This window comes from Triticum urartu, chromosome 4, assembly GCF_003073215.2.
Source record: "Triticum urartu cultivar G1812 chromosome 4, Tu2.1, whole genome shotgun sequence".
Lineage (NCBI taxonomy): Eukaryota > Viridiplantae > Streptophyta > Magnoliopsida > Poales > Poaceae > Triticum > Triticum urartu.
Window position 1 is genome coordinate 574727762 of NC_053025.1, and position 11946 is coordinate 574739707.

The 11946-nt window shown below is 45.6% G+C and overlaps 1 protein-coding gene and 1 long non-coding RNA gene across 2 annotated transcripts; both read right to left on the bottom strand.

Annotated features, from left to right (window-relative positions):
• Positions 1–361: 361 nt before the first annotated feature.
• Positions 362–1323, bottom strand: LOC125554198. The gene is made up of 3 exons (XR_007304345.1): positions 1085–1323; positions 865–1017; positions 362–779 (listed from the first exon to the last, which is right to left on the bottom strand). It is a non-coding gene; the product is annotated as an uncharacterized LOC125554198 (long non-coding RNA).
• Positions 1324–1454: 131 nt separating this feature from the next.
• On the bottom strand, positions 1455–4306 carry LOC125552797. Its single transcript, XM_048716480.1, has 3 exons — positions 3709–4306; positions 2746–3598; positions 1455–2641 (listed from the first exon to the last, which is right to left on the bottom strand). The coding sequence occupies exons 1-3, from the start codon at positions 4236–4238 to the stop codon at positions 2297–2299; spliced, it is 1728 nt and encodes a 575-aa protein (XP_048572437.1). The 5' UTR covers positions 4239–4306; the 3' UTR covers positions 1455–2296.
• Between the last annotated feature and the right edge of the window lie 7640 nt (positions 4307–11946).

Consider the following 11946-nt stretch of genomic DNA (forward strand, 5'->3'; position numbering starts at 1 on the left):
TCGTTGCTAATTTGCCATCGGTCGTTTACTTGGTGTTAACCACTTCTGTTAAAGTAAGCAAAATGATGATTTTGCCCTCAATGGCAAATGAGCAACCTTACCTATTGCTCCTTTTAACCATGCTGAACCACTTCTGTTCAAATTATCATAACATATTGAGATTACATATTTCTGTAAAAAAAATGGCAACACCTTGCTTGTAATTATAGATCAAACAATTTATGAGAACAATATAGTATTTTTATCATAACACATAACAAGGATAAAAGGTAGCACCTTGCTGGAGCTAGCTTGCATGAGAATAACATATATTAAGATAACATATTTCTCTATAAAAAATTTGGCAGCACCTTGCTTGTAATTTCAGGATCAAACAGTTATAAGCATGACAATAATATATTTGCATCATAACACATAATGAGGATAGTAAACAGGAGAAATAGACATGGTACTCATAGTCCAGTACAAGAAACTAAAGTGCACAAAAGAGACCAATGTCCAGTACAAGAAATTGAAATGCACAAAAGAGACCAATGTCCAGTGCAAGAAAATAAGTCCACAAATGTCATAGAAAGAAACAAGTTCAGACTTTTAGTTTTTTCTTGCTACGAGTGGCCATCGCAGGGCTGTTTGGTTGCCTTTTCTTGCTCCGAGTGGCCATTGCGGGGCTGTCCGCTGCAGCTGGGATCACCTTTGCCTTCGACTTGCCCTTGCGCCGCTTTGGTGTTGACGCAATTTCCATTGAGGTGCTCTCAATTTGGTTCGAACCGGTTTTGGACCTAAATTAACAATTCATGTATAAGTAGATGATATGATTGTGAAAGAGAAGCACAATATAATCATGAAAACTAAGGTGTCATTTACCTCACAGATTTAGATGATGTTGACTTCACCACATCTACTTCACTTGGGTTGGTAGTTGAACATGGAAGGGGCAGCGTTGGTTGGGTACCTTCGATTGCTTCAATATTAGCGTCACCACTCCTTGCTGCAACTTTGTATTTATTTCTTTTTTTCCTACATGACCAAAAGAACATTAGCATTGTTATATGCATGATAATTGTTAACAAAATTACACTCTTACCTTCTTTCTTTTGCCACATCAGCATACGCTTCTTTTGCATCTGGAACAGCATTTTTGCAACCTTGCCATCTATGACCATAGTCTTTGCAAATTGGGCACTAATGCTGTCCTTTTCTTCTCTTGCTCTTGCTATGCTCAGCACCACTCTTGTGCCTCTCTACTTTTGGCCTCCCAGGAGCCCTTTGAAGGATTGGAGGGTGCAAAAAGAATTCATGGGTTTTCTTTGGCCATTGAGATGCTATTACGCCAGCTGGCGAAAGGGGTATGTGCTGCAAGGCGATTAAGTTGGGTAACGCCAGGGTTTTCCCAGTCACGACGTTGTAAAACGACGGCCAGTGAATTGTAATACGACTCACTATAGGGCGAATTCTCTACATGTTCATGTCCTCATGTCCAGATCCACAACATGTCGCTTGCCATCTTCACCACCCTCACTCACCTCTGCTTTCATGTGGTCAATCCTCTCATACTCTATGTCCAACCCTCTACTCTTTGCATTCAACTCCTTCATAACACTAGGTAGTATACGATGGCCTTCCAATTTTTTGGCAATCCTCCTCCTCTTCTCCATCTTGACTAATATCTTCCTTCTAATTTTGTCCACCAACTGAAACAACATCATGCCCTTGTGCTTGTTAATCCAGTTGTTGAAGCACTCGGCCAGATTGTTTGTCACATAATCCACCTTTGAGGAAGTGGAAAATTTGCTCCTGGACCAAAGCCTACTATGGTATCTTGTCAAGTACTCTATTGCTTTAGGTTTTTTCTCATGTATGGCTGCCATGTGGGCTTCGAAAGCTTCTGGAGTCCATGAATAAGCTGCTGGCCACATATGGTCATCAAATACTTTACCATGAATTTTTTTCTTAAAGTTGACAACCAAGTGGCGCATGCATTCCCTATGTTCAGCATACTTATACACCTCTTCAATTGCACTATCAATCCCTTTCCCTGCATGCGAACAGATTGCAAGTCCAGGTGGACAACCAATAGCTTGATGAAGCTTCTCCATGAACCAATCCCAACTTTCTGTTGTTTTTGAGTCAATAATTGCATAAGCAACAGGGTACAACCAATTGCGCCCATCAACAGCACAAGTAGTTGCTAGCTGACCTCTATACTTCCCAGTCAAATGAGTACTATCAATTGCCAAGTATGGTCGGCAACCGGCCAAAAACCCATCACACAAAGGCTTGAATGCAACAAACATCCTCACAAACCTTTTTTTCCTTTATACTCCATGTGATCAATGGCCACTATGCTTCCAGGAGATCTCTTTTCAACTTCAGCTTTCCAAGCATATAACTTGTCAAATGAATCATCCCAATTTCCAAACAACCTCATCGATGCTAGCTCTCTTCCACGGTAAACTTTGTCATAACGGATCCAAATCTTGTACTTGTCATGCAACCTCCTTCGTAGCTCCATTGATGTCACACTAGGATCTTCTTTTACCCAATCAATTACCTTGGAACATATCCAAGACTTTGAAGCAGCCTTCGGGTTATCACTTTTTCTTGTGTTGTGACAATTATGTTCTTCATCATGGATTTTCACCTACAAATACAAATCATATAACAATAAGTACTAAATACTAATTCACTTTGAAGTTAGACATCAATTCAAGTAACATAACATATATTGAAGTATCATATACATACCTCCATACTGGCACCGTCATCAATTGTACCGGCATGTATTCTCCATTTGCATCCTTTTTGTGCACATTTAGCTCTGAATCGAGTAGGTTCAGATTTTTCAATTTTGTACTCAAATTCACGCTTAATAGAGTATTGAGCAATTGCCAATCTAAACACTTCAATATTCAGGTATATAGTGCCCACAGCCATGGGTGGGTCTTCCATGTTATGCGCTACATCCGGAGGAGCATCATCCGGTATAGCATCTTCTGCAATCCACTCCTCATCATCACTGCTGTCCTCAACACCGTCCACATCAACTACAACATTATCAACCTCATCCTCACTACTATCGGAATCCGAGCAAGCACTACCAATTGAGTACTGGTCTTCCTCATCAACACCTACATGTTCATATTCCTCGTGTGGATTCGCTAGATATGTATCCGTAGGTTCTTCAGTTTCTTCACTGACATTACTTGGCTGACTAGGCAGTGCTAGAGAAGGTGTTGCATGTGAAGGAGTACATGGCGTATTAGCATTTAACTCATCCCTTTTTTCATGTTCATTTAAAACTTTAAGTGCTACTTTGCCATGTCTAACTTGCTTAAAACACTCAAACATTGTCATCAACTCTTCATCATTTGCAACAGGTTTGTATTTCTCACTAGCACTATCAAACCATTCTACAATGATAGTTTCATCATCAGACCACACAACCCAAGAGTATTGTGCAGAAATAGCATCTAGAAACCCCTTCATAGTAGTGATAGCATGCAAATCAATGCTCCAACTGAAGGAAAAACCTCCGCTGAAGTTACGGCGACTGCTACATATCCTAACTTCTAGCACACATGTTGATGTCTGGTCCATCCTGCGGACGCAACCATGACAATCATAAACCAATTTGTCTAAAGATTAGGCGCAATGTGCAACTAAATATCATGAGAGAACATATCACGAACACATGAGACAATGAACTACCTTACTGCAGGAATTCGTCGCGGGGATTGAGCAGATGTTGAAGAAGAAACATCCTCACCAGCTAGAATAGGAGGTCCATCGGCTGTAGGGGCGCCTGCTGCTGGGGATGAGGCGGAAGTAGACAGTGCAGGGGCGGCGGTGGCTGGAGCAGCATCTGCAGGGCCGGCGGCTGGAGAAGCACCTGTAGGGGCACCGGCAGCTGGATCCGCAGCTGCAGGGCCGGCAGCTCCGAGATCCGGTGCTGCAGGGCCAGTGGCCGCAAGATCCCCAGCTTCAGGGCCGACGGCAAAGGGAGCAGCGGTTGGAGGGCCGGCTGCGGAGGGAGCAGCATCTGGAGGGCCGCCGGTGGCGGGAGCGGCAGATGGAGGGTCGGCTGTGGCCGAAGCAGTAGCTGGAGGACCACCAGCGGGAGCAGCAGCTGGAGGGCAGGGGGCGGAAGGTTCAGTGGATGGAGAGACGACCACGAGAGGAGGACCTCCGGCCAGCGGGAACAGATGCGGGAGGGGTGGCGGCGGCGGCGGTTCCGCCATGGCCACGCCGCGGCCAGGCTAGGGTTGGAATCGGGGGAGTTGTGTGGGGTGAGTATTGCGGGAGGAAAGAAAAGATTTTTTACCACATGTTTTTTCCCTTTTTTACAAGAAAATAAGAGGGTGATAGATGAGGGTAGTACTGGTATTTTCAGATAAACTGACAGGGGTTATTCAATCTAACGGCGGATGTATAATGGCAGAGTAACGACGATGGCAAATTGGCAACGAAACGAGCTTGTAAGCGGTACAAGAGCAAAGTTGGTTTGTTCGATGGCAAATAAGCAATAGCCGAGGTTGTCTATGGTAAGTAAGCAATTTTCTCTTACTAGAATGTTTTGTTAGAAATGATCTATAATCCAACATGTATCCTCGTTGTCGTTGTGGGTTGATGACTTATTGTATGTAATCGATGGTACATTTGCATATGCGTCCATCAACTGATGCCTGCTAGTGGTGTCCATATGAACAGTGCTAGTGATTTTAGTTGCAAAAATTAGATAGTGCTAGTGATGTGTAGCTGCATATTTTGACAAATTGCAGTGTTACAAGGTTGACAAATGGCAATGTTACTAGATAAACAAATGCCAATCTTTCCCGATTGACAAATGGCAACATACCCAAAATTACAGATATGCAAATCTCACCCAATTGCTTGTACGTGCTTGCACACAGGTCATGCAGAACAACCGTTTGCGTTGAAGGGATGCTGAAATCCTGCTTGGCACATTTTCCCTTGGCTTCCTGGGGAAGCTGTCGGTTTGCATACGGGTGTTCTAACTAAAATGTTTGCGATGAGTGTTTTATATTTAAAAACCATTGACGTTTTTTTCAACAGAAAATCGTTTGATAAGTCTGTACATTAAGAGAGAAAAACGCAAGTTCGTTCAAACCATATCTTTCATTCAGTCACACTACGAATTTATATTCATATGATCGAGAATTCGAGATACAGTATTAACCCCCCAAAAACTATTTCCGGCAGCGGCGGAGGCGGCGTGCCGCGCCGTCGTTGTCGTTGTCGTCCTCCGGGATGCCGTTGTTGAAGTCTTCAAGGCAGCACAAAATGTTCTTCACTTGTAAATCAAACATCATGTCGTCGCATGATCGACGGGCGGGGTGCGGGAGGACGGCAACTGGCGCCGCTGAGAGGTAGCGGTCGACAGTAGCGTCCCATGCCGCTGAGGGGGGCGCACACGGGCAGGGGCGCGGCAGGTGCAGCCAAACACACGGGGACCAGCATTGTGGTGGGTGTAGGGGCGCGCACGAGCAGGGGCACGGCGCCACGGGTGCAGCCAAACGCACGGGGGTCGGCGCCACGGTGGGTGGAGGGGCGCGCACGAACACGGGCCCGGGTGCTGGCACTAGCATGTACATGAGCTCGCGCGGGTCCGCGGAGACCTTGCTAACGCCCGTGGCTTCCAGCTCTGCGATAGTGCTCGGCGACCAGCCCATCAATGCTACGGGGATGGTCGCTGGCGCAGGCGCGGGGATGGGAGTTGGGACGGGAGCGAGGGCAGCAACCGCCGGCTAGCTCGTTCTGGGCCATGTCCATGAGGCCCCATTCCTCCTTATTTTCTATCTCCTCCAGCTCGGAGTCGACTTCACCAAACTTGAAGACTAGTGGCAGATAATCATTCTGCGCCATGGCGTTGGTGGAGGTCTACGGGAGGGAAGGGAATGGCAGGCAAACAGTAAGGCCGGCCATATTAAAGAGCAGCTTGGGCGCCATTAATGGAGAGGAAGGCGGGCGGCCATGGAAGTCAAAGGGCCCCCTTTCCCAGTGAGCCTACGCAGCGTACAGCTCGCACGCTTCCCGGTGAGCCTGCGCGTTGGAGGACAGCTTGCACGCCTCTCGGTCAGCCTGCGCACCGAACTACGCTCGCACGCCTCTCGTTCAGTCAAGGTCAAGCAGCTGTCCGCACGGCACCTCCTATAGCCATTAAAACCAAGACACATGGCATCATGTGAATGGTTTATAGAACGCACATGGTTTGAATTATACAAACGTTTGAGATATTAAAGTGGCAGCTATTTTTTTCAAAATGTGTTTGTTGGCTGTCATTATTCGAGTGCGCCTTCTCCCAAAATGGACACGAAAAATGCCACATCATGTCAGGTGCCATTCCATGATAGCATGCCAAGTTTCATGACTTTCAGATGAGTTTTGGATTTACTAGAATTTAAAATCCAAGCATCTCAATGTTTTGCCGACAATCAACGGTGCCCTTGTGTTTGAAATTCATTCCCATTTCTTGCATGGGACCTAAGCATGCACCCAAGGACACAGATTTGACTTTTCAACCAATTTATATGCACTGGAGCATGTGCATGTAGTTCAAATTTGAACTATGCACATAAATTCATTGAAAACTCAGTTAATGCATAAAAATGTCCAAGCGAACCCCAAAAAATCCCAAAAATTGACACAACACTCCTGTTGTTCTATGTTGACACGAGAAATTTTTTGAAATAAATAAGAGGCATTGGATATCGTTTCGTCCCCAAAGGTGGGATGTTCCCTGCCGAAACCATCATGCTTGTTGTGCGAAACTCTGGTTTGTGAGAAGCATATACCCGAACCTGCCCCAAATGGGACAAATTTTTAACACGGCATGTTGATGCCGCTCCATGATAGCATGCCAAGTTTCATGAATTTCAGACAAGTTTTGGATTTACTAGAATTTAAAAACCAGGCATCTCAACATTTTGCAAGCAATCAATAGTGCCCTGGTATTTGAATTTCATTCCCATCTCTTGCATGGGCCTAGAAATTCACCCAAGGACACACATGTGATTTTTCAACCAACTTTAGTGCATTGGAGCATGTGCTTGTAGTTCAAATTTGAATTATGCACATAAAATACGTAGAAAACCCAGTTAATGTATAAAAAAGGACAAGCGAACCCCGAAAAATTCCAAGATTAAACACAACACCCTGTTGTTCTATGTTGACACTAGATTTTTTTAAAGCAATAAGAGGCAACGGATATCGTCCCGTCCCCAAAGGTGGTACATTCCCTATTGAAACCATCATTCTTGTTGTGAGAAGTTTATACCCGAACCTGCCCCAAATGCGACAAATTTTGTACCACGGTATGTTGATGCCGCTCCATGATAGCATGCCAAGTTTCATGAATTTAAGACGAGTTTTGGAATTACTAGAATTTAAAAACCAGGCATGTCAACGTTTTGCCGAGAATCAACAGTGCCATGGTGTTTGAATTTCATTCCCATCTCTTGCATGTGACCTAGAAATTCACCCAAGGACACACATGTGATTTTTCAACCAACTTTGGTGCATTGGAGCATGTGCTTGTAGTTCAAATTTGAATTATGCACATAAAATGCCTAGAAAACCCAGTTAATGTATAAAAAAGGCCAAACGAACCCCGAAAAATTCCAAGATTAAACAAAACACTCCTGTTGTTCTATGTTGACACTAGAATTTTTTTGAAAGCAATAAGAGGCAACGGATATCGTCCCGTCCCCAAAGGTGGTATGTTCCCTATCAAAACCATCATGCTTGTTGTGAGAAGCTCTAGTTTCTGAGAAGCTTATACCCAAGCCTGCCCCAAATGGGGCAAAATTTTCACCACGGCATGTTGATGCCGCTCCATGATAGCATGCCAAGTTTCATGAATTTCATACGCGTTTTGGATTTACTAGAATTTAAGAACCAGGTATCTCAACGTTTTTCCGGCAATCAACAGTGCGCTGGTGTTTGAAATTCATTCCCATCTCTTGCATGGGACCTAGAAATTCACCCAAGGACACACATGTGATTTTTCAACCAACTTTAGTGCATTGGAGCATGTGCTTGTAGTTAAAATTTGAATTATGCACATAAAATGCCTAGAAAACTTAGTTAATGTATAAAAAAGGTCAAACGAACCCCAAAAATTCATTCCCATTTCTTGCATGGGACCTAAGCATGCACTGAAGGATACAGATTTGATTTTTCAACCAATTTGTATGCACCGAAGCATGTGCATGTAGTTTAATTTTGAATTGTGCACCTGAAATGGCTAGAAAACCAGTTTAATGTATAAAATGTTCAAACGAACCCTGAATAATTCCAATTCTTTTACAACACACATATAGTTGCATGTTCACTGCAGATAAAGGGTCTAGCAATTGAAACAACGTCCATTGCCGTTGTGACCCCGTTTTGTAATTCAAATCAAGTAGACCCCACACAGTTTATTATCACCAACCATGTGAGATGTAGTACAAAATATCTTGGAGCACCGCCGGTGTATAGTACGCCTATGGCTTATGCGAGAAGGTGCATCGGCTACAGTCCACACCTGGCGTGTCAAGCACACTAGCTCGCTCCCCAAAAACTCCCGCCTCTGCATCCCTCGCAATCTCAAAAATATCTACCGCCTGGAAGGTTTTAATGTTTGATAGCACGCGATTAGTATGTGCGGACCGTGTGCGATATCTGTTACTCCCGCTCTGCTTTAGTCCCTTGATTCAAATTTTCAGTAGCTCTAGAATTTTACTCCCGCCTCTGCATCCCTCGCAATCTCAAAAATATCTGCTCGCCCTTGATCCAAATTTTCAGTTGCCACGGTATTTCCTCAAACACAACCTCCGCTCACACAGACACACACAACCCTCGAAACCATTGGTAGGTCGCCGCCATTGTCGGCGCCTCCATCCTCAACCTCTGCATGTGTGCCGGGGAGCTCGAGGAGGCAATGTCCAAAAAGAGGTTTATTGCGGTCTTTTTGCCCGACGCCGGCGAGCTGGCCGCCGAGGTGTCCCCTTCGTCCTCCGCGGGCCGGATCCGCCATCTTCGGTCCCCTAATCCACCCGCCGCTACACCCCTACGCCGGTTCGAGGACTTCCCCGTCCTCCCCCGGACCCGGCAGTCGACAAAGTCCTACCTCGGGGTCCGACAGCGGTGGTGGGGACGTGGGTTGCCGAGATTACAGATCGAGAGACCCACACCCTCCGGTGGTTCGATAGCCTCCACATGGCCGAGCTCGCGGCCATGGAGTACGACCGCTGGCAGGTCCGCTACCACGGCGTGGCGGCTAGGCTCAATTTCCCCTTCGACACACGTCCGGTCGACCTCGTTCCACCGGAGCCAGGGGTGGTGAGCTCGGCTATGGCACGGGAGGACCGCGAGGCGTGGGAGCGCCTCGAGGCCGAGGCCGCCGATGAGGCCTACATGCAAGAGCTCCGCCGGCAGCACCCGGAGCTCATGGAGGCGGAGCGGGTGATCTTTGCCGGCGCGGAGGGCGGCGAGGTTATGCGCTCTCCTTGGATGACGAGGTCGAAGGCGGCGAGGACGGCGGCGTAGAGGGCGGCGAGGTTATTGCGCTCTCCTCTGATGACGAGGTCAAAGGCGGTGGCGACGGTGGCGCGGAGGGCGTCGAGGTTGGCCCCGAGGACGAGGAGATCGACATCGACGAGTGGAGGAGTGCCTTCCCCAATGACCCTGATGACGGTACTGGCCCGGACCCGGCTCGCGGCACAACGTACATGACGAGGAAGGATTGGCTCGACCTCTAATTCGACCGAAAGTAGTTTAGCTTAGTTTAAATTTATGTTTTATGTTCGGTTATGCAAAACTATCTATGTTTATGTTTGAATGCATGCTACTTTTGGTTGAACCTGCTTTGAACTTGATCAAATTGAAGTTTACAACCTTAAGTTTAGGGGATCAACTAGAAAAGGCCAAAAATTGCTGGATATATATATATATATATATCCACTAAGGGTTTTAGTCCTTTAACTTTTTAAGGATCGCCTAGAGATGTCCTTATGACTTGTTTATTTCAGTTCTTCACAATGTGATGCTCTATTTGTGCAACTATTTTCCGTCAGTTCAATTTCATCAATAACAGTTTCAACAATACCACTATGAATTATGATATTTGGTTGCTGTTAAGGATATTGCAGTTAACATGCCTTTTTGTTTTTCAATTGTTGTTTAGCAACATGCATTGTACTGAATGACTAAATATGCAATCCCAGGCTACATAGGAACAAGGAAGAGTGTTACCTTAATGTTCTGATGATGTCTAGATATACATGTAATAAAATCTTATATAATGGGATGGATGGAGTGTTGTACTACATCATTTTTCAATTGTTGTTTAGCTTCTAATATTAACTTGGTGCTTTTAGGTACATATATCATTGCCAAAGATCCACACTTTGACCCTTTCTGCGTATGGGGCAATGAGATATTCATGAACCAGCATCAAGTGAGGAAACTGATAAAGATTGTTATTAAAATGGGTCAAAAGATGTCAATCAAACTATTTGTTTACACTTTATGCAAGACAACAGTGAACTGCAGGATGGTAAGTAAGAACCATGTAGCCTTCTTTTTACTGCCCGTAATGAGTTGTGTTAGATGACAATATCTGAAGCTTTTTTCTTTGGAGTGGATTTTGAAGCATTTTACTCAAGATTACCTCTCAAACTACATGATTGGCGGTCGGCCATCACAAGGGGTTGGACTAGAGTCCCGCATGCGTTCTGCATCCAAGAGAGCACAATAGGACCATTCCGCTTCACCTTGTTCAGCAACTGGAATGTATGTTGCCTCTTTCTTTACCATCTGTAATAGTACAAGTATAGAAACCTGGTACATCATTCTTTATTTGGTGCTTATGTAATTCTTAAACATATGTACCTGTGAATCGAATAATGCATTGGTTGTTTGAACCTGATGGGTATGAATAAAGCTATAGCCTACTTTCAAGTTTAAATTAGGTACAATTTTAAATAGCAGCGATTAAATTAGGGAGAAATTACGTTGTGCGGGTCATTATGGCACACACGGTTGGTAAAACACAAACGTTTGTGATATACACCATAATCCGAGATGGTTCGCAAAGAGGGAACGTGTGCAAGCATGCACACAGTTACCGTTTGCAAAGCGTGTGTGATGTTAGACACTATCACATACGGTGCGGGGAAACTAAATGTGTGTGATTATCTACCTATCGTCCACGGTTTATAATCATGAACTGTTTGTGATGTGTCAGGCATCATAAAACTCCCGTGCCTAGAATCTGCCTGGAAAACTCCCGTGCCTGGAATCTGCCTGGTTTTAGGCAGAACCACAAAACTCCGACTGTGATGGCAATGCGAGCACAAACGAGTATCAAGGATGAAGCATTTGGGATATTCGAGATATCGGAAACGGTTATATAGGGACAGCTGTATGCATGAAGGCTCCCTATCCCCGACGGTTGCTGGGTCGTGTGGGAAGGACCCCCCTATCACCCACACTCACTTGGCGACGGTTCCAAATGTCGTCGCAGAAAGGGGTTAAAAACCGTTTGTTTAGGACCGACGCGCACCACTGGGATGTGGGATCATATTCTCCCTCCTCCCCATGTCGACCAGCCCTTGCTCCCCGATGCTTGTCAACACCGACAATGGTGGCACTCTCCGTCCAACAACTCAGCGTCTGGCAATCTCTCAGCCACCTCTAACCAGCTGCGTCCTCGCGCACCTCCCACCAATCCCTCTGAATTTGGTAGGCTACCTCTTGCTACAACACCTCCTTCCAACCCCATCCACCAGATTCCTCTCTCGATGCCCCTCGCCACTGGTGCACCCACCGCCATTCCTTCCAATATTACGGGTGTTGTCGACTTCAAGCTTGCACTCGACGGTGCAAACTTAACTAGGTGGATGAACTACCTCAGCCTCATCCTCGCCCGATTCCACGTGGAAG